This window comes from Podarcis filfolensis (genome assembly GCF_964270895.1).
Source record: "Podarcis filfolensis genome assembly, chromosome: 7".
NCBI classification, from domain to species: Eukaryota; Metazoa; Chordata; class Lepidosauria; order Squamata; family Lacertidae; genus Podarcis; species Podarcis filfolensis.
This window is the reverse complement of record NC_139603.1, coordinates 85317318-85342843: the sequence shown is the minus strand read 5'-3', so window position 1 is coordinate 85342843 and position 25526 is coordinate 85317318. Positions and strand designations below refer to the sequence as shown.

The window sequence follows — 25526 nt, the reverse complement described above, 5'->3', positions numbered from 1 at the left end:
GGATACAGATTTTTCCTCTGGGTTTACTCACAAATGAGTATTGCCACAAGGCAGAGGAGGTTTAGAGGTTCAGAATTTTCCTTCCCTTGGTTGAATTCCTTTCCCAAGTGAATGAGCCCCATCTTCCCCTCACTTCCCTCTACAGCACGTGTAAATAATAATAATAATAATAATTTATTATTTATACCCTGCCCATCTGGCTGGGCTTCCCCAGCCACTCTGGGTGGCTTCCAACAAAATATTAAAATACTGTAATACATCAAATGTTAAAAGCTTCCCTAAACAGGGCTGCCTTCAGATGTCTTCTAAAAGTCTGGTAGTTGTTCTTCTCTTTGACATCTGGTGGGAGGGCATTCTACAGGGCAGGTGCCACCACTGAGAAGGCCCTCTGCCTGGTTCCCTGTACCTTGGCTTCTCGCAGTGAGGGAACCGCCAGAAGGCCCTGGGCGCTGGACCTCAGTGTACAGGTAGAATGATGGCGGTGGAGACGCTCCTTCAGATATACTGGACTGAGGCCGTTTAGGGCTTTAAAGGTCAGCACCAACATTTTGAATTGTGCTTGGAAACGTACTGGGAGCCAATGTAGGTCTTTCAAGACCGGTGGCATGTCATCTCGGCGGCCACTCCCAGTCACCAATCTAGCTGCCGCATTCTGGATTAGTTGTAGTTTCCGGGTCACCTTCAAAGGTAGCTCCACATAGAGCGCATTGCAGTAGTCCAAATGTCTTCTTGACCAATGGACCCGCCATAGGTACCACTCTGGTGGGAAGGTAAACGGCATTTCCATGCGCTTCTCTGGTGTGCCAGAAGCGGTTTAGTCATTCTGGCCACATGACCTGGAAGCTGTACGCTGGCTCCCTTGGCCAATAAAGCAAGATGAGCGCCGCAACCCCAGAGTCCGCCACGACTGGACCTAATGGTCAGGGGTCCCTTTACCTTTTATGTGTCTTTTTGAATTGCTAGGTTGGCAGGAGCCAGGACAGAGCAATGGGAGCTTACCCCATCACGGGGATTCGAACCACCAACCTTCCAATTGGCAAGCCAAAGAGGCTTAGTGGTTTAGACTACAGCGCCACCCGTGTCCCTAGACCAGGTGGTCCTCAGGCTGGGAAAGGTAGATTCTCTCTCTCTCTCTCTCTCTCTCTCTCTGTCACACACACACACACACACACACACACACTGCCTTATGACATCTCCAAGACACTGCTGGATATGACTCTGTTTCAATCAAGCAGGAGGAAATGTATTTTAAGCCCCATCAGTCATTTCTCTGGGAAGCTATTATTGCCTGCAACCACGTTCCAAAAGCAGCTCGCTTCTGCCCCTCAAAGGCTCCTCCACGGTTCCCACCCGGCCCTGGGAGCTGCGGGCAGATCGGGAGTCGCCGTCTCCTCCCACATGCCTGGCATCTGTCAGGCAAGATAGCCTGGGAATCCTGCCTTCCTTTGGCAGAGCCTCAACAGCCAGCTTGAAGCTGCGCAGCTGTTCATCACCGGGTGCACAAATCCTTTCTAAAGGACTTCAGGAGGACTACATGGGGGCAGTGGTGCTGTCTTCACCAGGGCAGGTGTGGCGATCACACAGGGTCCCCAGACGTTGAACGGTCTATTGATCCCTGTGCCACCACTCTGATCGCTTCCCCGCTGCCACCAACCTGTTACTCTCTGGTAAAACAGTCAGTTGTTAAAAGTGGACCAAAAAAACAAGTTTATTTTACAAACATCGACAAGTTTATGGTTTCGCGGATAATATTCCTGTTAGTATCTTAACTATAGTTTCTTTACCAGCCTTTTGTTGTTTAGTCGTTTAGTCATGTCCGACTCTCTGTGACCCCATGGACCAGAGTACGCCAGGCACTCCTGTCTTCCACGGCCTCCCGCAGTTTGGTCAAACTAATGCTGGTAGCTTCAAGAACACTGTCCAACCATCTCGTCCTCTGTCGTCCCCTTCTCCTTGTGCCCTCCATCTTTCCCAACATCAGGGTCTTTTCCAGGGAGTCTTCTCTTCTCATGAGGTGGCCAAAGTCTTGGAGCCTCAGCTTCAGGATCTGTCCTTCCAGTGAGCACTCAGGGCTGATTTCCTTCAGAATGGAGAGGTTGGATCTTCTTGCAGTCCATGGGACTCTCAAGAGTCTCTTCCAGCACCATAATTCAAAAGCATCCACTCTTCGGCGATCAGCCTTCTTTATAGTCCAGCTCTCACTTCCATACATCACTACTGGGAAAACCATAACTATACAGACCTTTGTCAGCAAGGTGATGTCTCTGCTTTTAAGATGCTGTGTAGGTTTGCCATGACTTTTCTCCCAAGAAGCTGGAGTCTTTAATTTAATTTAATTTAATTTAATTGATATTGATGGTCCCTTCCAACTCTATGATCCCTGATTTAGTCTCTGGAAGTCCTTTTCTGCCTGCTCTGGCATACCACTGTCCTGGATTCGGTCTACCTGTCAAAGAGACGCATGCTTGCAGCCCTAATCCAAATGCATTTTGAGCTTTGCCAACTCTTCATTGGGACAGCGCAGGTGCTTAACCCTCCCCCTTCCACTTCTATGCTCCTGCTGCAACTGTGACACTTCACTACAAGAGGGAGCTGCTGCCCTGCTGCTCTTGGGCACCGCCAGTGCGACTGGTGGGAAGGAGGTACTGCAGCTTCCCAAATCACCCAGCTCCTGGGAGTTCTCCAGCTGCAGTTCCGTAGTGCTGTTCCCCCAGGTTACAATCCTGCACAGCTGTGTGAAGACAATGCAGCCGTGTGCATAGCCATGCAGCCTGGCACCCTTTGCAAAGGTGTTATTAATATATGGAATCCATTGTCTCAAGTTATGGTGATGGTCCAACGTTATTATTATTATTTAGGTAAAGGTAAAGGGACCCCTGACCATTAGGTCCAGTCGTGACCCACTCTGGGGTTGCGGCGCTCATCTCGCTTTATTGGCCAAGGGAGCCGGCGTACAGCTTCCGGGTCATGTGGCCAGCATCACTAAGCCGCTACTGGCAAACCAGAGCAGCACGGAAACACCGTTTACCTTCCCGCTGGAGTGGTACCTATTTATCTACTTGCACTTTGACATGCTTTCGAACTGCTAGGTTGGCAGGAGCAGGGACCGAGCAACGGGAGCTCACCCCATTGCGGGGATTCAAACCGCCGACCTTCTGATCGGCAAGTCCTAGGCTCTGTGGTTTAACCCATAGCGCCACCCACGTCCGTTGGTGTGACTGTACCAGTCAGTAATAACACAGTCCAAAGTTGACATTGACTATTAGCCGAAACACGATCTTCACAGACTTGGTTGAGTGTCATTCCTAAGGAGCACAGCAGCTCATTCCCAGTGGGCAATCATAGACTGCGCCGGCAGGCAGCCATCTCTCCTCCACCCTTTTCAGGCCTCTCCTGGTGCCAGGAGACAAGGTGGGTACGGGAGAAGAGGGAGACACCCATGACTCTTCACCAGACCAATTCATTTCTGCATCTTCCCTCTCCCTCACCTGCTTCAGCTTCTGCCTCTGATTCTGGACTCCTCTCTGCCACAGACTCTCCCTGCTCACTAAACCCTGTTACCCCTTCAGCTTCCGACAACTTCTCCCTGCCTTCTCCCTCTGCCCACTCATTGTCACCCCACCACCACTCCCCAGGCTCTGAGCCTTCTTCCCTTGGGGTTCCCCAGCTAGTCCATGACAGTATGCACCCCTTTCCAGGACAGATATATTTACTACATCTGCAGCCAATGAAACAGCTGCTGTAAGCATCTCTGTATTGTAGGAAAGGAGCTTCAGTTTATTCCCTTTCTGCTCCACCTGCTTTCGATGGAAAGGGGAAACAGATAGACTTCATCAGTGCTGCCCCTAAATCCTCTGATGATCTCTCCCAGTGGATTCATAGCTTTAACTATACAGACCTTTGTCGGCAAGGTGATGTCTCTGCTTTTTAACATACTTAAAGGTAAAGGTAAAGGGACCCCTGACCATTAGGTCCTGTCGTGACCGACTCTGGGGTTGCGGCGCTCATCTCGCTTTATTGGCCAAGGGAGCCGGCGTACAGCTTCCGGGTCATGTGGCCAGCATCACTAAGCTGCTTCTGGCGAACCAGAGCAGCGCACGGAAACGCCGTTTACCTTCCTGCAGGAGCGGTACCTATTTATCTACTTGGACTTGATGTGCTTTCGAACTGCTAGGTTGGCAGGAGCTGGGACTGAGCAACGGGAGCTCACCCCATCACGGGGATTCGAACCGCCAACCTTCTGATCGGCAAATCCTAGGCTCTGTGGTTTAACCCACAGCGCCACCCGTTAGGGCCCGTTAAGTCACTAAGAAACTTGCCTGGCTCCTTCAGCAATGGAATTCCCCCAGACACGCAACACTATTTTACAGGGCTGGAACCAGAAAGACTCTCTTCCAAGATCTCGGAAAGTCAGATCTCAGAGAGTCACCAACAGCCCTGAGTTCCACAGGCCTGACTCAATATAAAAAAGACAATGTTGTGCCTGATTCAAAACAGCCCACCGACCTCTTGACTCTCAGCTTCTGTGAGGTCCGGATGGCAAAGTGTTCTGTGGAACACCCTACAGAAGCAGTTTGTTGCAGCAATGTCCAAAGTTGGGCAGCCCCCATCTCTGGCGTTGCGTCACTTATTCCCACAAGTTCTGTCTTGCTTTTTTGTTACGACGAGCCATAAATATGCCTGGCTGGGATGTTGTTGTGGTCCACTCCTCACGGAAGGAAACCAAGGGCTCTCGTTCGTCTTAATTGGTGTCACCAAGGGCTCCCTCTTGCTATGTGCTCCAGAGGCAGCTGAGGACGGAGTCTGTTTACCCAACCAATTCCGATGCATGGAAATCCATTTATCAAATTGCTGCTACTGGAACTAATGCTGTGCTAACAGCCCCCAGGCGCTTTGCTGTCCTCACTTGATTTCCCAGTGCAAACGGAGGACAGAAGGAATGACCTTCTTCCTGTCTCCAGACGTCTGCCCCTGGAAAGCTTCTACAAAAAAGGAAGACTTCATTCTCAACTTACCTTCTGTCCTGTACTTTCTAAGCAAAGGTCCACATTTTCAAGCTCTGCATCTGAGTGCTTTTTCTTTCCTTTCCTTGAAAAACTGCTCTTTAATGCTGAATCGGAACAGCAATTCAGGTTATCCATGAATTGCCATTTGCTCCACTTCAGCAGTAAAGAGCAGGATTTTTAAAGATCCTTAAACAATAGGGACGCGGGTGGCGTGTTCTTCCAGAACAGAAGCCTTTTTAGTGGTGGTCCCTTTGGTCTCCCAGTCCTGTCTCACTCGCTCATTCAGAAAAACCAGAAGCACATTCTTCTTTTCCAGTCACCTTTGTGCTGCTGGAATCTAGTTTTTAAGCCTTGCCTCCCTCTTTATATTGTGTGTCTGTGTGTGTGTGTGTGTGTGTTTGGATTCTAGATTAATGTTTATTGGGTTTTAACTTCGTATCTCTCTGTCTCTCTAAGCCACCTTGAGCATATTTGCTCACAAGCAAAGGGACACAGAGGGTTCCTCCCCCCCCCCCCCCGCATGCCTTGGCCCGGAATAAATAAATAAATAAATAGAGTCACCCCGCAAGGCTTAAATACTCAGCAAGTCCCATGCCACTTCATAAATTTCCAAGAGATTTGAGGCAGCGAGCCAGGAGATTGCAAAGCAGTTTGGAGGACAGACAGAAGACAAGGAGTTTCATTTTTTCCCCTCTTTCTCTTTTCAGTTTCCAGTGCCTGTTCCGCACTCCGCTGCCTGTCTTTGCGTCTAACGCTATATTTAGAAGGAGGAGGGAGAAAGAAAGAAAGAAAGAAAGAAAGAAAGAAAGAAAGAAAGAAAGAAAGAAAGGGATTCCCCCCCCCTTCTTCTGGAGGCATTACTTTCCATTCGGAATAACTCCCAAGCATCTTGAATGAAAAGCACCGATTCCACAGGTAAGATTTTATTCTTGTTTTTACTGTCTCTGCTTCTCCGCAGCCCAGACTGCATCGACACTGGACTTTTAAAGCACACATCGCCTCACCCCAAAGAACCCTGGGAGCTGTAGTTAGTGCTGAGAACTGCAGCTTTGGGGGGGTGAACTACAGTTCCCAGAATCCTTTGGTTGGGGGAAAGAATGTCCTCATCTGAGCCTGGTCAGAGACCTCTATTGTCTATCACTCTTGCTTTCTGTTCCCCATCTAAGAAATGACTTCTGGTTTTAATTTGGCATTTCCCCCACCGAAAAGGAAAATATACAATAGATATGCAAATGAACGTCACCAGTGTTTGGTAACTAGCTGAAGCAAAACCCAGCTTCCCTTTGAAATCCACAATTCTCCAAATTTCCCAACGCAGTTCCCCAACTCCAAAATGTGCATAACAGGGGTATATGTGGAAAAAAATGCATTATGTTAGTGAAATATACTCAGAGTCGCAAAGTGATTTCAGGCTCTTTATTCAGCTCATAGTGGTGAGGAGGAATGAATGAATGTCCCCTCAAAGTATCTGCTTTATATACATTATTTACACACTGGGCTGCACATGATTGGCTAATTCCGGAATTCTACTGTAAGCCAACCAGGTTGTGGATTCACTTCTATCTGGAGCATGATTGGGTGGTTCCTGCCAACCAATCATACTGCTGCATTGTTCTAGGACCAATCAGACTGCTGCATTCTGAATCCTATTGTTCTAGGACCAATCAGACTGCTGCCTTTTGAATCCTATTGTTCTAGGACCAATCAGACTGCTGCAGTTTGGATCCTATTCAACTCAGTACATAACACCCCTCCCCTCTAAGTTCCAGTCCTGCCCGGGAGGTCGCATTCATAGTCCTCGAGGTACGCCGGCGGCCTACGTGTGCGTTGCGGCCTGGGGTGTTCCCTGGTCCGGGGTTCAGGTTCTGGCTCGTGTTCCAAGGATGCTGGCTGTGATAGGGCTGTTTGGTCTGGCGCAACCGGCTCGCTCAGTCGTGGTTCTGGTTCCGGTGTCCTTTCGGCCTCACGGGTCCCCTCTGTATTTACTGATTCTGCCTCTCCTGCTTGCCCCTGCTGCTCTATGGGCCTCACTGCCCCACTGTTCCCTGACCTGTCCTCTTCCTCCTGGTTTTCTCCCGGGAATCGTCGCCGTATCTGGTCACAGTGGCGGCGCCAGCATTGCCCCCCATCTGTTAGCACCTCGTACGACACGGGGCCAGTGACCCTGGTGACTGTGGCGGGTACCCATGCAGGGCCTGCCCCAAAATTCTTTGCGTACACTGGGTCCTGGGCCTCGAAGGTCCGGGGGTTCCTGCCTTTCCCCACCACTAGCTCATCCTGAGCTCTATCGGGGTGAAGGCGGTCCAATCTGATTGCAAGGCGCCGACCCATTAGTAGTTCAGCGGGGCTCCGGCCAGTCGTTGAGCTGGGGGTGCTGTGCTGTGCTAGAAGGAATGTGGCAAGGCGGTACTCCCAATCCCCTTGCGTCATGCGGCGAAGGGTGTCCTTGGTGGTCCGCACCATGCGTTCTGCTTGGCCATTGGTGGCAGGGTGGAATGGCGCCGAACGGATGTGGCGGATGGCGTTCTGCGCTGTGAAGGTTTGGAATTCTCCTGACGTAAATGCAGTCCCGTTGTCTGAGACGAGAGTGTCAGGGAGCCCGTGGGTTGCAAACAGCCTGCGTAGTACCCGGATGGCTGCGGACGTAGAAGTGGACGGTACCAGTGCGACTTCCAGCCATTTGGTGTAGGAGTCCACCACTATGAAGAATGTTTTCCCCTGAAAGGGGCCAGCGAAGTCCACATGCAGGCGTGACCATGGTGCTCGGGCGGACTCCCAGGACTGGACTGGGGCCCTTGGGGGATCTGGGCGGGATTCTTGGCAGGCCTGGCAGTGTTTGACCCAGGCCTCTATCTCTCCGTCGATCCCCGGCCACCACACATAACTCCTGGCAAGGGCCTTCATTCTTACTACCCCTGGGTGTGTCTCGTGTAGGGCTGTGAGGACCCTTTTGCGGAGGGGCTGGGGAACAACGACCCTGCTTCCCCATAACAGGCACCCCTTGTGGGCCGACAGTTCATGTCTGCGGGTTGTGTAACCGGCGAATTCTGGCCCGGGGCTGCTGCTGGGCCATCCCCTCCACACCCAGTCCAGGACCCGGGAGATGACCCTATCTTTCTTGGAATGGTGTGCAACTTCTTGTGCCTGAATGGGGCGGTCAGGAAGCAGCTCCAGGCTCATAACCTCTTGTGCAGGTGCTGGGTCAGGGCCTGTTTCCGGTAGTGGTAGCCTGCTGAGGGCATCTGCATGGCCCATCGCCTTCCCAGGGCGGTGAATCAGTGCATACTGGTAGCTGGCAAGGAAAATTGACCACCTGAGGACGCGGGGAGACAGCACTTGCGGGGTCTGCTTTTCGGGGGCAAACAAGCCAAGCAACGGCTTGTGGTCAGTCACCACGGTGAAGGGCCGCCCGTACAAGAAATCATGGAATTTTTTTACTCCCTTCACGACTGCCAGACCCTCCTTGTCGATTTGCGAGTAGTTCCGCTCGGTTGCGTTGAGTGTCTGGGAAAAGTATGCCACCGGTACCTCTCTTCCATCCGGGAGTTGGTGTCCCAGGACAGCGCCAATGCCATAGGGCGAGGCGTCGCATGCTAGCACCACTGGCAGCCTCTCGTCGAAGTGTGCCAAGACCGAGTTTGAGACCAGCAAGTCCTTGACTGCCTGGAATGCGGCCTCCTGGCGCTGGCCCCACACCCAAGGGGCCCGCTTGTCCAGGAGTCTGTGTAGGGGCTCCGCTACCGCCGCCTTGTGGGGAAGGAAGGAATGGTAAAAGTTCAATAGTCCCAAGAAGGCCTGAAGTTCAGTCTTGTTCTTGGGCGCTGGGGCATCACAAATGGCCCGTACCTTGTCCCCAGTCGGGTGAACCCCTTCTGCATCCACCATAAATCCCAGAAAGTCCACCTGAGGCACTCCTAGTAGACATTTTTCACGCTTCACCTTGAGACCCGCCGTCTGGAAACGGTGCAGAACGGTGCGGAGGCGGTCCTCAAACTCCTCTGGTGTGGGCCCGGCAATCAACACATCATCGAAGAAGGGGGTGACACCAGGAATCCCTTTAAGGAGAGAGTCCATTAGATTCTGGAATATGCCTGGTGCCACGCTGACACCGAATTGCAGCCGCTTTACCCTGAACGCTCCTCTGTGCGTCACAATCGTCTGTGCCTCTGCTGTGGCCTCATCTACTGGCAGCTGTTGATATGCTTGGGCCAAGTCCAGCTTGCCAAAAATTTTCGACCCAGCCAGGGTGGCAAGGACATGGCTGACCACTGGCACTGGGTATGCATGGGCCGTGAGGGCCTTGTTTATGGTACATTTGTAGTCTGCGCAGATGCGGACCGAACCATTAGGCTTGACGGGTGTGACGATTGGGGTTTCCCAGGGGGCATTAGGCACTGGCTCCAGCACTCCTTGCTCCACGAGTCGGTCCAATTCCTCGTCTATACGGGGTTTCAGAGCGAATGGGACCCGGCGGGCCTTGAGCCTGACTGGTCGTACTGTGGGGTCAAGCTGTAGAGCAATGGGGGGGCCCGTATACTGTCCCAATTTCCCATCGAAAACCCCCGGAAATTCCTTGCATATGGCGTCCACGTCCACTTGTAAGCTTGTGTGGTTCACCCCGGTGACGGCTAGCCCCAGTGGTCCAAACCATGCCAATCCCAGTAAGCTAATGTAGGGGCCCTTGACCACAAGCAAGTCCAGTTGCCGCGTCCGCCCTCGGTATTGCACCCTGAAGGTCCCCACCCCCATTGTGGGGACCTTACGTTTCTGGAAGTCCCGGAGGGTGAATGGGGCCGGCCTGAGTTTGGGACCCCCAGTAGGACACAGTTTCCTTAAGGTCCTTGCCGAGATTATGGATAGAGTTGAACCCGTGTCAAGCTCCATGCGGCATGGGGCCCCCTCTATCTGTACCTCTACATAAATTTTCTCTACGTTGGGGTGGGGCAACTGGTATACCTGGAAGTCCGTGAGCTCCGTCGAGTTGCCTTGGTGTGTTGGGCCCCGGGACCTGGGGCTCTTGGATTGGTCATCTGATGCCTGGCGTCGGGTGGGCCGAGCTCGACACACCCGGGCGATGTGTCCCAATTTTCTGCACTGTCTGCACTCTGCGTTGCGGAAACGGCAGGTCCTCCTCTCGTGACTTTCCCCGCAGCTTGCGCAGTTCCCTCCTTCTCGTCGAGGCAGCTGTGGTATGTGGGCTGCTTGAGTGCGCTGCTGTACTCGGTGCACCTCCTCCTTGTCAGATCCTGAGTCGTCGGTGAGGTCTTTGTGGTGGACCCTCAGTTGGGACGGCTGGCTCGGCCATGCCTCTTGCGTCGACCTCTCGGCAGCTTCCGTTGCCAGGGCCTCCTCCAGAGCGACCTGGAACGTTAGGTCCTTCTTAGCGTAGAGGCGTCGTTGCAGCTTCTCATCCTTCAGGCCACCGACGAGGCGGTCACGAAGCATGTTCTCCAGCTCTGAGAAGTTGCAGAACCGGGCAGCTTGGCGGAGAGAGGTCACAAACCCAGTTATGGTTTCCCCAGGGGCTTGCCGCTTTGCGTAGAAGGCATTTCGACAAGCCACCACTGAGGGCTGTGGCGAAAAGTGCCCCTTCAGCTGTTCCATTATTGTTTTGTATGGAACAGTAGCAACCTCTTCAGGCGCAAGGAGAGCCCGGGCGATTTCAAACGTCTCCTCTCCGCAGACGCTGAAGAATATTGCCCTCTTCTTGGCATCTTCTTCATCGGTGACCCCTTTGGCTTCTAGGAGGAAGGTGAAACGGGAGGCGTATGCTTCCCAGTCTCCAGATGCTGGGTTGAATGGCGAGAAGCTGCTGTCGGTATTATATTAGTGAAAGCCACATGCAGAAACGTGTTTCAGGATGTGCAAATCAGGTAAACCAAATTTCTTCTGCATCTCTAGCTGAAGAGAGGTTCTGCAAGTCACAGCAGACTAGTGGGGGCTGGTGGTTTGATTTTATCCACAGTAGCCTATGTGTGTTGAATCCCTTCTAGAATCCCATGTGAAGCTCCCAGGGGCTCCACAAACCTCTCACCTTGACAAGAAGCATCATCATAACACAGCTTGTGGACAATACCCTTTTTACTTTTAAACCCTGGTCCCCATGCCAGCTGCTCCCCTTCAGTATCCCTTACCAAAGCTTTCTCTAGGGAGCCAACCAGAATCCAGAAGTAAGTTTTTGTGCAGATCCTCCATCCACGAGCCAGTCAGGGACCCAACCAGATGGGTCATGCAAGGAAAATGGTTTAGAGTTGCAAATTAGACAGCCACTTCCAGAACAGCCTTGCACCTGCATGTGGAGGAGAACATGCATATTATTATTATTATTATTATTATTATTATTATTATTATTATTATTAGCTGGGTCTCCCCAACCACTCTGGGCAGCTTCCAGCAGAATATAAAAACACAATAAAATGTCAAACGTAAATGTCAGGGAATCAGGAGCAGGAGCACTGGGGAGAGAGGATTGGGAGAGCGAAGGGGAAGAATCCGAGGGCAGCGTAGGGGAGTATGACAGTGGCCCGAGAGATTCCATGAGCTTCTCCAGCGAATCAGAAGATTCCCAGAAGGAGGCACCGATGGTCAGGGCAAGGGGGGTCCCAGGGGGGACGCACCAGAAACAAGGAGCCAGAGGGGAACCCCAAAGCAGCAGTGGAGGATCGGGACCAGTTTCCCGACCAGAGCGTAGTGGGGGGGAAGAGTCACATGTGTCAGGGGCAGTGTCTCCTCCAGAGAGGGAGTCAGGGCTGACCACGCCTCCAACGGAGGGGAGGTCAGTTGCAGCTAGCCCTCCCGAAGGGGGAAGCAGTGACAGCAGCAGTGGAACGGTCAGGAGGAAAGCTGCTGGCTGGGCGCGCGCGCCAATTTCAAATGTGCAGGCGCGCGGAACAGCAGGAGACCCGGATGGGGAACCAGCTCCTAAAGCCCGCCGGAGGGAGGGAGAAGGCTCAGGGGAATCAGCGGGAGAAGAGGCTAGAAAGGGCGGAACCCCGGCGGGCAGGCGGACCCAGAGGAGGAAGGAGCAGCGGAGAAGGTGGAGCAAGGCTAGAATCTTAAATTGGTGTCAAGGGGGAGGAGACTCAGACGGAGCATCAGTGGTCTGACACTTGAGACGTGGAGCTGCGCGCTGCGGCTCTGGAAGTGAAACTGAACTTCAATAAAGACTTTTATACTTAACAACGAAGCAGCGTTGGTCCTTTGTGAGCTGGGACCTAGGGTAGCTCTGACAGTAAAAGAATTCCTAATACTGGACTACCTTCAAATATCTTCTAAAACGTGTGTACAGTGGTACCTCAGGTTAAGAACGTACCGTAATTCGTTCTGGAGGTCCGTTCTTAGCCTGAAACTGTTCTTAACCTGAAGCACCACTTTAGCTAATGGGGCCTCCTGCTGCCGCCACGCTGCCTCGTGATTTCTGTTCTCATCCTGAAGCAAAGTTCTTAACCCGAGGTACTATTTCTGGGTTAGCGTAGTCTGTAACCTAAAGTGTCTGTAACCTGAAGCATATGTAACCCGAGGTACCACTGTAGTTCCTTATCTCCTTGACACCTGATGGGAAGGCTCTACCACCGAGAAGGTCCCTTGCCTGGTTCCCTTTAGCTTCACTTCTAGCAGTGAGGGAACCACCAGAAGACCCTCAGAGTTGGACCTCAGTGTCCGGGCTGAACGATGGGGGTGGAGACGCTCCTTCAGGTCTACTGAACTGAGGCCGTTCAGGGCTTTAAAGGTCAGCACCAACACTTTGAATTGTGCGTACAGGGAGTCAGTGAAGATCCTTTAGAATCAGTGTGATATGGTCCAGGCAACAGTCCACAGTCACCAGTCTTGCTGCCGCATTCTGGATTAGTTGTAGTTTCCAAGTCACCTTCCAAGGTTCCCTCCCCATTGTACACAAACACATGCTATTGGCTCCTCACCTGTCCACTACCCCATCCAGCCATGAATCTCATTGAAGGACCATCAGGTAGTCCAACTTAGCAACTAGAAGGGCAGTTGTGATGATTTAGTGGGGGAAATCCAAGGATGAAATTGATGGACTATGCAGAGTTAGATAAATTAACAGGAAGGATTCAAAACCTGTGGGACCAGAGATTCTCAGAAGACTGGAGTAAATTTACGAACTATTTGAAAAGCAATTGTGATGAACAGATTATGCTAGTAGGATTGCAAGAAGCTTTGTAAGGTGAACTATTTGAAATATTGCAAGAAAGACTATGAGGAGAATTATTAGTTAAAGATAATTAAATGTAATATAGAAATTAAGAAATGCATAATTAGTGATAGAGAACCGAAAATCATCAGAGGTGTTGACGGAAGTCTAAAATATTGTATAAGATGAGAAGTTATGCTGTATGACTGTTGGAACTGGTGTGTGTGTGTGTGTGTGTGTAAAAAAGATTTAGTGGGGGAAATCCATGCCTATGTCCTGAAGTTCTTTGAAGGCTATGAATGTCAATGGAACAATAATATTAGTAATACAGGAAGGTGCCAGCTGTCTGAATCCATGGCATTTCCTGGGAGCTTGGCTTCTGTTGCTGCGGCTGCTGTAAGAGAGGAGGAAGAGGGGTACAGAACCAAGACTAGTCCAGAATCCCACCCCCGCCTCCAAATACCTGTACTTGGGTGTTTTTGAGATCTTCCGTATTTGGCCTTTGGGATTGTCTTTTTGCCCTCAAGTGCCCGGCAATGGGTTTTTAGCACATGCCTTGTTGGGACCTTTCCTGGGCACCTGGTGTGCAGGTGCTGGGTGAGGCAGATCTTGGTCCTAGACAAACAGAGAGACTGTCAAGGGCATGATCCGCTGCAGGCATTTGATTTGAAGGGTCACACCATTAATGCTTGTTGTTGTTGTTTAGTCGTGGCTGACTCTTTGTGACCCCCTGGACCAGAGCATGCCAGGCACTCTTGTCTTCCACTGCGTCCCGCAGTTTGGTCAAACTCATGCTGGTAGCTTCGAGAACACTGTCCAACCATCTCGTCCTCTGTCGTCCCCTTCTCCTTTCCCAACACCAGGGAGTCTTCTCTTCTCATGAGGTAGCCAAAGTATTGGAGCCTCAGCTTCAGGATCTGTCCTTCCAGGGAGCACTCAGGGCTGATTTCCTTCAGAATGGAGAGGTTTGATCTTCTTGCAGTCCATTGGACTCTCAAGAGTCTCCTCCAGCACCAGAATTCAAAAGCATCCATTCTTTGGCGATCAGCCTTCTTTATGGTCCAGCTCTCACTTCCATACATCACTACTGGGAAAACCATAGCTTTAACTATACTATGCTAGCCTGCTCTAAATCTTTCCATCTTTGCCCCCCAGGCAATCAGCTGTGGGTACATGAGAAACTGCTCAAGCTCAGAGGAACCTGTGGGTGCTGATGTTTGCGTTGTTGTTTTTTAACACAGCAGCCTTGTATCTTTAAGTCAGCAGCCTTGCAGCAACTGCAAAGTGTCCTCTCAAAGCCCAGCCAAGAGGGAGAGAGTCCGTGTGGTGTCTGTAAATCTTCTCCAGTGTCATTTCACCCTTATTAGGCAGTTAACAGTTTTATATAAATAGTACATCTGTCCGGGGATTAGCGCGGCAAGAGGATGTTTACAGTGTATGTATTTGCCACTGTGTCCTTAGAATAAACACCTTTCGTTGTACTCGAGGTGACCAGATGTAGTTTGGTGTGAGGGTGGGGACTACGCCCTCCCCCCGCTCAAAGCTGGATTCGGGTAACTCGTCCATATGGCAACAAGCCACGCTCCCCGTTGAATGCCGTGCTACAAAACTGGGAGCGCGGAAATTGTTTAAGCATCCCATCGTCTTCCAAAGGGAAGACAGAAGAGGATCAGCAGCTCTTAACTGGGAGATGGAACCTCTTGGTCAAGAGGCCGGGATTCCCTGCACCCAAATTTCTGGGAGAGATGGCCTTCATGCCCTGTTGATGGGGATGCCCTGTTGGTGGTTGAAAGAAGGTGCTGTATTTATTCTGAGGCAGGAGGGAGATGCAGGAGAGGGAAAAAGGAGCCACCTCTTTATAGTTCATGGATAGGCAAACTAACGCCCAGGGGCCAGATATGGCCCAATCGCCTTCTAAATCCGGCCTGCGGATGGTCCGGGAATCAGCGTGTTTTTACATGAGTAGAATGTGTCCTTTTATTTAAAACGCATCTTTGGGTTCTTTGTGGGGCATAGGAATTCGTTCATTCCCCCCCTTCAAAATATAGTCCAGCCCCCCACAAGGTCTGAGGGACAGTGGACCGGCCCCCTGCTGAAAAAAATTGCTGACCCCTGGCATAGTTAAACTACAGAATTTGGTACCAAAGGATGCAGCACCGAGAACCAGTGTGGTGTAGTTTTTAAGAGTGGTTAAGAGCGGTGGACTCATAATCTGGGGAACCGGGTTCGCATCTCCGCTCCTCCACATGCTGGGTGACCTTGGGCTAGTCACACTTCTCTGAAGTCTCTCAGCCCCACTCACCTCACAGAGTGTTTGTTGTGGGGGAGGAAGGGAAAGGAGATTGTTAGCCGCTTTGAGACTCCTTCGGGTAGTGATAAAGCGGGATATCAAATCCAAACTCCTCCTCCTCCTCCTCCTCCTCCTCCTCTTCTTCTTCTCATCGCCTTAGATGGGTTTCGTGTTTGGTGCGAAGTTGGCCAATGTAGGAATCAGGACACTAAACTGGCTGGGTCTTTGGTCTGATTCAGCAGGGCTCTGATTTTCTTATGGAGTCTCAGCATCTTGTGCTACGTAAGAACATGAGGAGAGCCTGCTGGATGAGGCCAATGGCCCATCTGGTCCAGCATCCTGTTCTCACCATGGCCAACCAGATGCCTGTGAGAAACCATCAAGCTGGATTCAAGCACAAGAGCATTCTCCTCTTCTGTGGTTTCCAGAAACTGGTACCCAGAAGCAGAGCAGAGCCATCGCGGCCTGTAGGCATCAATTGCCCTCCCCTCCTCCATGAATTTGTCCAATCCTCTTTTTAAAGCCATCCAAACTGGTGGCCCTCACTGCTTCTTGGGGAAGGAAGTTCCATAGTTGCTGCACTGCAGGGGGGAAACCAGTTCCTTTTATGTGTGTACTGAATCTTTCAACAATGAAGGGCACTGGGTGTGTTGCAGGAATTCATGTATATGTTGGGGGGGTTGCCCCTCCAGCAGATATCATGCACATGCAGCCCACTACCAAAATCAGCACAATCACTTTTGTGACTTTTGTGATTTGTCCCTACAAAACACTTCATCTGTTTCTTCCTGTCAATTCAAAGGGCCTTTGCTGCACGATACCAAATGTAAGAATTCACTGATAAATGTATCTATGTACTGGCTCACAGGGAAAACTTCAGAAATTCATATAGGCATGTGAGCTCAGCTACTCAGCAGCCCCTCTGCCTGAGTGATAATCCCTGGCATCCTGATACCTGAGTGCCAGACAGGTAGCCATTCCAGAAATAACAAACCCAGATGAAGACAAAAGGGTGTGGTTAACTTGGCTGGGAAACAGGGAAATGTAAGTATCTCTTTTGTTTCACTTGATGGGTGTTTGGTGGAGGGCAAGGGGAACCATGGGGCAGGGTCCAGGATGCTCAGATTACTGCCACCAGACCTCCCCTTTCATGATGTAACCACGATGTATTAGTGATGTAGTTTGGGGGGGGTAACATGGGGATTAGCAACTAATAAAAGTTTGGGTTCTCTTTTGTTTGGGGCTTCCATCTTGTTCCACCTGGTGGCAGGTGGGAGTCCTGTCGCGACAGTCTTCAATAAGGACCAAGCCTACTGGCTGCTGTTTTGCTTTGGTATTCCTGGCTGGTGTCCTTGTTTTTTTGGCCAAGGGATCCATCACCGCCTCTCAGTCTGTCATACCTCGCAGGGTTGTTGGGAGGATAAAATGGAGGAGAGCCATGCAAGTTGCCCTGAGCTTCTTGCAGGGAAGGTGGGATGGGAATGCAGCAAAATAAAAGAATCCATCGACATATGGTGCCAATAGCAGGAAAGAGATCTGGGGTACTATTGGCCAATGGTCAACCTCCCTTTTGATGGGCAAGGTGTTCTGGTAGGTGGTGGCCGTGAGGTTCCAAGTGTTTTTGCGTAAAATGGATGATCTGGACCCATTCTCGTCATAGAACACGAGAAGAACCTGCTGGATTAGATCAATGGCCCACCTAGTCCAGTGGCCAACCAGATGCCTGCAGAAAACCAGCAAGCAGGATTCATGCACAAGGGACCTCTCCCCTCCTGTGGTTTCCAGCAACTGGTATTCAGAAGAATTGCTGCCTCCAACAGTGTAGGCACAACACAGCCATCCTGGCAAGGAGCCATCGATAGCTTTCTCCTGTATGAATTTGTCCAATCCTCTTTGGAAGTCATCCAAGTTGGTGACCATCGTTGGTGCCTGGCCTGGTTTGGGGACTGAAATCAATTGTACTGTGCTGGGAAGAGATATGTGTCTCCTCCCGCTCTGTGTACTGTGTTCCCTATTAAGATCCTTCCCTGCTCCCCCAGCCCAACCCATGTATACCTCTACTTTGGGAAGAAAAATCAAGATTTGTAGCTCAATGTGACAAATTTAGAGGCTGTCTTGTTTTGGCCCTGAGCTGCTATCTGACTTTTCCTCCCAAAGCTTGTGATGGGCTTGTGTGTGGGAGCTGAGGGGATGTGTATACACAATATAATTGTCCCAGCCTCCCCAATAAAATGTTTTTTACGAGGCTTTAAGTGTGTGCGCCGATAAATATAGAGATGAGTGAGGAACCAATTCCACTCAGCCCCGACGCAGTGTCTCTTTTAAGAGAGCTCTTCAAATCAAGGGAATATTTTTAGCCGCTGTGACTTCAGCAGGGAAAGTACCCTGAGAAGACAAAGCTTGGGAGATAAAAACAACAACCACCACCCCAAATGCGCCACCCAACAAGAAGGACTTAGCCACACTCCCTGCTCTTTCCAGGGAGAGCTCCCCACTTTAATGTTCCATGTCTGAGTATGTGGGTTGTTTTGACCAGAGCCTTTCCCGCAAAAAGCCGCTCTTCGGAGCTGAATTGGATCAAATTTCCATTCCGGTTTCCCCACAGATTTGTGTTTGCTCCAATTGAGCTTTAAAGAGCGGGTTTCCGCGGGGAAAGCTCTGGAGCAAGTTCTGTGATATTTTGATTGATGGATTGAATTACAGAATTGTAGAGTTGGAAGGGACCCCCAGGCATAGCTGTCAACTTTTCCCTTTTCTTGAGAGGAATCCTATTCGGAATAAGGGAATTTCCCTTAAAAATGGGAAAAGTTGACAGCTATGCCCCCAGGATCATCTAGTCCAACCCCTTGCAATGCAGGAATCTCGACTAAAGCATGGCCATCCAACCTCTGCTTGAAAACCTCCAAGGAAGGAGAGTCCATAACCTCCCAAGGGAGTCTGCTCCACTGTCAAACAGTTTTTACTGCCAGAAATCTCTTCCGTATCTAGTCGAAATCTCCTCTCTTGTCCTCGGTCCTGTATACCTGAAGGAGCGTCTCCACCCCCATCGTTCAGCCCGGACACTGAGATCCAGCGCCGAGGGCCTTCTGGCGGTTCCCTCATTGCGAGAAGTAAGGTTACAGGGAACCAGGCAGAGGGCCTTCTCAGTAGTGGAATGCCCTCCCCGCAGATGTCAAGGCAATAAACAACTATTTTACTTTTAAAAGACAACTGAAGGCAGCCCTCTTTAGGGAAGTTTTTAATGTCTAATGCTGTATTGTTTTAAATATTCAGTTGGAAGATGCCCAGAGTGGCTGGGGAAACCCAGCCAGATGGGCGGGGTATAAATAATAAATTATTATTATTATTATTATCTCTTGTCACTTGAAGCCATTGGTTCTCAGGTCCTACCCTTCAGAGCAGGAGAAAACAAGATTGCTCCATCTTCCATGGGACAGCCTTTGAGATATTTGAAGATGGCTATCATATCTCATCTCTGTCTCCTCTTTTCCAGACTAAACATACCCAGCTCCTTCAACTGTTCCTCATAAGGCTTGGTTTCCAGACCCTTGATCATCTTGGTTGCCCTCCTCTCCACACCTTCCAGCTTGTCAACATCCTTCTTAGATTGCGGTGTCCAGAATTGGACACAGTATTCCAGGTGTGGTCTGACTAAAGCAGAATAGAGTGGCACTATCACTTCCCTTCAACTGATTAAAAATATTAAAACATAGTCTAGTAGCACCTTAAAGACCAACCAAGTTTGTTGGGCTTTTATGTGCATGCACAGTTCTTCAGATACACTGAAACAGAAGTCACCAGACCCTTATATATAGTGGGAGGGTGGGGTGTTTCTCAGAAGGGTAGTAGGAGATGGGTGATTGGCTCAATGGGTATGCTAAACCTGTTGACGACTGATAATGACTGCAATTAGTGCTACAGGAAAAAGGAAGGGATAGTATGCAGGTGATCAAAAATAGCTTTAGCATATGTAATGAGACAAGAATCCAATATCTCTATTCAGACCAGGTCTCTCCATAGTTTTCAGTTTGGTAATAAGTTGTACTGGACACTAGACGTCTGTTGTTGGTTGATTTCATAAAATGTGACACCACTTGACTTTAAAAGGGGGGGGGGGGGGACAGCAACCTGCAAAGCGGTTTATTAAAAAGATAAAATAATGCTATTATTGATAAGAAAATTTAGCAAGAATAATGCAACACAAGGCTTTCAAAAAGTTAAACTAACAATAGACGAGAAACAGATGAAAACTCACACCACCTTTCTAAACATCTAGGTAGGCTTGTCTAAACAAAAACATTTTAAAGGTAAAGGGACCCCTGACCATTAGGTTCAGTCATGGCCGACTCTGGGGTTGCGGCGCTCATCTCGCTTTATTGGCCGAGGGAGCCGACGTACAGCTTCCGGGTCATGTGGCCAGCATGACTAACTAAGCCACTTCTGGCGAACCAGAGCAGTGCACGGAAATGCCGTTTACCTTCCCATCAGAGTGGTACCTATTTATCTACTTGCACATTTACGTGATTTCAAACTGCTAGGTTGGCAGGAGCTGGGACCGAGCAACAGAAGCTCACCCCATCGCGGGGATTTGAACAGCCGACCTTCTGATCAGCAAGTCCTAGGCTCTGTGGTTTAACAGCGCCAGCGCAAAAGAGGGGACAATGAAGGCGTCTTCCTGATTTTAATAAGCAAGGAGGTCCAAAGTGTCCTGTTGGTGCACATGGTGCTCAGCCAAAAGGGTGCAAAATAATAATAATATTTTTTTTAAAAAAACCTACTTAGAAGATCAATAAAAAAGCAACTGTACCAAAAGGAATTGTGGTGAAAATAAGAAATATTTTTTGCGGGGGCACCAAATTTTGTCCTTGCGGGGGGTGCCACGTTACCAAAAGCAGCCCCTGCCTTCAGGGTGGCTGCAGCTCCCCTTGCTGCCCTGCCTGGCTCTGAGTCCTTTCTCCCAGTTTCATGCAGAGACTCTCTCTTCTGCTCTTCACAGCAGCCTCTTCTTCCTGCCTCTCAGCCTTCATCAGGGCACTGGAGGAGCCCTCTCTGAAGGCACAGCCAGCCCTTCTCACTTTCCACAAAAGTAAAATACCATATTTGGCCAATCTGAGCTGGAGCAGAGCAAGAACTTGCCAAGAGACAAAGCGAACCGTTTGAAAGAAAGAAAGAAAGTTTTAACCCTTCATTTATAAATAAAATGATAAATCACTGGGAGAAAGTTTAAACACAGAGGTTTTGTAGAATTAAACAGGGTTGGGGGAAAAATTTTGCCCAGCAGCAGGAGCAAGGAAGAGGCAATAATAATAATAACTTTGATTCAAGTCTGGGAGATGCAGGAAGCCAGAAATGTTAATGCAGACGGTTTGTTTAAATTGCGCTCTTTTGAGTTTTCACGTCAGGAAAATGCATCTTTGTATCTCGCCTTCTTTCTCAGGAATGTAGGAAGATGCCTTATACTTGAGGCCGTGTTCCCACCATACATTGAATTCGCTCCAATACCTCTTTAAACAGCCATGGCTTCTCCCAAAGAATTCTGGGAGCTGCAGTTTGCTAGAGGAGCTGGGAGTTGTTAAAAAACCGCTGTGCCCTATGCCATTCTCAGAGTGGTCTTACAATCAATCCATCTAGTCCAGTGTTGTCCAATAGGCAGCTGGAGATTTCAGGTCCTTAAGGTCGCGGGTGGCCGATCAGGTCAGTGGTTCGAATCCCCTCAACGGGGTGAGCTCCCGTTGCTCGGTCCCTGCTCCTGCCAACCTAGCAGTGCAAAAGCACGTCAAAGTGCAAGTAGATAAATAGGTACCACTCCGGCGGGAAGGTAAACGGCATTTCTGTGTGCGGCTCTGGTTCGCCCGAAGCGGCTTAGTCATGCTGGCCACATGACCGGAAGCTGTACGCCGGCTCCCTTGGTCTGGCTTCCTTAGGGCCCAGGACCTTTAAGCTATTATTATTCATCGACCTTAGGGTCCTCTGCGGGGCATACCAGGAGAGGCGGTCCTGTAGGTACGAGGATCCTAGGCTGCATAGGGCTTTAAAGGTCAAAACTAGCACATTAAACCTGACCCTGTACTCCACCGTGAACTAGTGCAGCTGGTAGAGCACTGGGTGAATATGCTCCCATGGCAAGGACCCAGTGAGGAGCCTCACTGCAGCATTCTGCACCCACTGGAGTTTCTGGGACAGTCTCAAGGGCAGCCCCGCGTAGAGCGAGTTACAGTAGTCAAGCCTGGAGGTGACTGTTGCATGGATCATTGTGGCCAGGAAAGGTAAATAGGGACATTTCTCACTGTCCCCAACTGACCCTCCTCACTTGCAGTTCCTTATATGAAAATCATGCACTGTTATTCAGGTAGAAAGATTTGCACACGGAAGTAGAGGGATTTTGCACCAAGAGCTATGCTGGGTCACAAAACAACATGTTCAGATCAATTGCCTGTGTGGAGTCTGGCCCAGAGTCCTTGCACAGTCAAGACTTGGTTTTGAGCCTAGCTTCCCTACAAAAGCCCTACAACCTGTTTCATGTAAGAACAATATGGCAACAGCAACAACAGTTTCTCTGGGCATGTGCAAATTGCAGTTTCCCTCACCACTGAGCATCCAGACATATCTGGAAATAAGGGCAGGGCCAGGCCAGGCTTTGAGTCCTTGCATCTCCAAATTCGAAAAAGAATCATGGGATTCAACATGTATTACTGTCATTGCATGTCAGGGGACTGCCATCGGAACAGGGGAGGAAGGCAGGGGGGGCTGTTGGGATACGGAGAGCCTCCAAAACTCCTGAGGAGCAGTTCCTCTTCCAGCTGTGATAAAAGCCACACCTCCAGTGGAGAAGAGAGGGTGTGCTGGTCCCGTGGGTTACCCGAGAGGCGAGGTCCAAGTCCGGTCCGTGGTCAAAGGTGCAACGTGGAGGCAGTCCGTAGTAGCTGAAGCTGGGTGCAGGGCAGGGAGTCGGGTGAAGTCAGGAACAGGCATGCAAGCAGGGAGCCAGGGTGGGTCAGGAGCTCAGGCAGGAAAGCAGGACAGGGTTCAGGCAGGAACTAGAAACCAACAACTTGGGGACTGGGGCCAGCCGGCTTTTATCTGCCCCGATGCATAGGGCAGCCCCGATCCTCTGGTGAGTCGCCTCTCCTGGCCTGGAGGCGAGCACTCCTTCTGTGGGAACTTAGTTCCTTCCGCCTCTCTGCCCTGAGCCTCTGTAGCTCAGGAGAGGCTGGAGGGTTACCGGACCCAGAGGCAACCTCAGCTTCCTCTGACGGGGCTGAGAGTGGAGCACCTGCAGGCAATGGGTCCTCCATCACCTCAGGAGCCAGAGCAGACTCAGCTGATGCCTGCACCTGAGGACCCAGCACAGGTGAGGACCCTTCAGGCTCAGGCCCCAGCTCAGGCTCAGCTGGTTCTGGAGGCGGGGAATCCTGTGCAGGCTGGGATCCCTCAGGTTCAGCCTCCGAGTCCAAATCTCAGGCCATCACAGAGGGAAGGGGACAGCCAAGCGAGGAAAGGGCTTGAGGATGCTGCTGAGAGCCCCAGAGCCTCACCTAGCCAGGCTGGCCAGGAGGGATGCACGCCCCTTCCGTTGCCCAGCTTGCGCAGACGGGTGAAACGCAAGGAGGGGGGAGGAGGCTTGGGGTGCCGATGTTCTTATGTTGGGGGAGAAACCAGAAGGGGCCACTCCCGGATTCTGCAAGTGACTAAGACGGACATGAACTTTGTGGATCTGCACTGTAAATCGTTTGCACAAATAAAACCTGTAAAAGACAGCTCGGAGTCCTGCCTGGTTACTCACGAGCAACCACCACCCGCATCTGACATTACAGTTCTGTGAAAATGTGAAAATGAGACTGACTCTTTGCTTGGTGTCTTGCAGGTGCCTGTAAAACACTCGACCATGGCATCTTCCAATGACTCCACAGTGTCGTCCAATTACACCACTTACAGCCTGTTCAACAAATTTGTCCACCTCGATGGAGAACTGTCGGACACGTTTTATACCCTGTGGATAGTGCTGGTGGTGATCAATGCCATCATTTTCCTGGTGGGCGTGGTGTTGAACTCTCTGGCTCTTTACGTCTTTTGCTTCCGCACCAAGACGAAAACCACCTCGGTCATCTACACCATCAACCTGATCATCACCGACTTGCTGGTGGGCTTCTCGTTGCCCATCCGGATCATCATGCACTATAGCGCCAGGAACTGCCAGAGGTGTGCCCTCGTCCACATCTTCACCTACTTCGTCAACATGTATTGCAGCATCCTCTTCCTCACCTGCATCTGCATCGACCGGTACCTGGCCATTGTCCAGGTGGAAGCCTCCCGCCGGTGGAGGAACCCCAACTACGCCAAAGGCATCTGCATTTTCATCTGGGTCTTTGCCACCGTGGTCACCTTCTCCATCCTCACCATGGCCATGCAGTTCTCAGAGTGCTGCATCGCCCAGATCCTGCCCCTCATGGTCTGCGAGTACCTGTTCCCCCTTGTCATCATCACCTTCTTCACCACCAGGATCATGTGCGCCCTCTCCAAGCCGACGCTCATGCACCAGAGTCGCGAGCGGCGGATGAGGGCAGTGCAGCTCCTCATCACGGTCCTCATCATCTTCATGATCTGCTTCACTCCCTTCCACGTCCGCCAGCTGGCCATCTCCATCAACCCGGCCATGCCCAATGACATCAGCTTGATCGTCTACCACGTGACCGTCACCTTGAGCAGCCTCAACAGCTGCATGGACCCCATCGTCTACTGCTTTGTCACCAACAACTTCCAGTCAACCATGAAGAACATCTTCAGGAAGTCTGAGCCTGAGCAGACCAGTGGAGACATCATCAGCGTAAACAAGGGCTCGGGCTCGAATGCCATTATGGCCTTCTCAAATGCTGTAGGGACCCCACTGGCCCTGCCCTCACCAAATAGTACAGCGAGCTCCTAAAGGCTGGTGCGTCCCCATGTACATTGTTGTAAATGTCAGAATATGTGACACTATTCTCTTTCCTAAGAGTAATTTAGAACATCACGTTGACCTTCAAATATGAAGCAACACTCCTTGGGTTCTCCAGTGGCACCAAGAATGGCAGGCTGGCTTTCTCTTGTGGGAATGATACGGCAAGGTCTCCACTTCATTGCCAGTTCCTGGGTTTGCACCCCAGGACGGAGTCTGCATCCCGACTTTGCAGCACCAGCTCCCTCAACCTGGGAACCACAGAGCAAAGGACAGTCGCAGCTACATATTTTGGCAGGTCTGTCCACTTCTCCACCATCACTTGGAGAGAACTTGAAACATAGAAGGGTGTTTTGTTTTGTTGTTCAGATGCCACTCCTATAGACAGTTTCAACTACGACAGAAGGAAATGTTAGCAATGGGTGCTTCCAGACTATTGCTATGTTCAAGTGGAAGTCAGCCATGGACCGGCAAATTTCAGTTGATTTGGCAGCCTTATGCAGCAAATCCATTTTTCTCTCCAAAATCTTTAATTTTCTGCAATAAGGAGATTGATGGGGAAATGCAGTGGAGAGTATGAGATAACAATTGTTTCATGCAACGTTTGTACAATCGACTCACAAACAAATCAGAATGGATGCTCAATAAACAGTCACTATGGTCTCACCGCCCGACAAACTTTGCACAAATAAATCAGAATGGATGCTGTCTGGAAGCAATCCATGACTTAGAACTTTGAAGGATAATAATAAAGGAGATGAACAATTTTGAGAAATTGGTGGTGGTATTATTATTTTTAATGTGTATCCCAACTGAATGCAAAAAGTCAAGAGAGCAATAAACAAGAGATTTATAAGCACGATTAACTATGAGGCTTATTTCTCAGGAATATTATTATTTCTGGAAAAAGTCACCCAAGATAGCTGTGGGCACACTGTGTTTTTCAGGCACTCGGATGTAAGAAAGACCCCAGTGGACTATTTTGGGGATAAAAAGTAAAACCAGGATATTTCCGCAAAGAAATGAGGGAGGGAGGGAGGGAGGGAGAATTCTTAACCCCTTCTCTGCCTGCTGATGTTTTTTTCTGCAGTTTCCCTTCTTATTTGATTTCCATCCTTGCAGGGCTCGTGTCAACTTGTAGGGAAT

The 25526-nt window shown here is 50.4% G+C and overlaps 1 protein-coding gene across 6 annotated transcripts in view; it reads left to right on the top strand.

Moving 5' to 3' along the window:
- The window catches only part of GPR20 (G protein-coupled receptor 20), a 31425-nt gene extending 6179 nt beyond the window's left edge, over positions 1-25246 (top strand). For 4 of the 6 annotated variants that reach the window (XM_083622226.1, XM_083622229.1, XM_083622227.1 and 1 more), the window contains 2 exons: positions 5714-5921; positions 23313-25246. In XM_083622226.1, coding sequence (XP_083478352.1) covers positions 23334-24371 — 1038 coding nt within the window. In that variant the 5' untranslated portion in view covers positions 5714-5921; positions 23313-23333 and the 3' untranslated portion in view covers positions 24372-25246. Of the gene's footprint in view, positions 1-1055; positions 1115-5713; positions 5922-23312 lie in introns of those variants that run through there. The other 2 variants (XM_083622230.1, XM_083622228.1) reach the window with 2 other exon arrangements.
- The last annotated feature ends 280 nt before the right edge of the window (positions 25247-25526 follow it).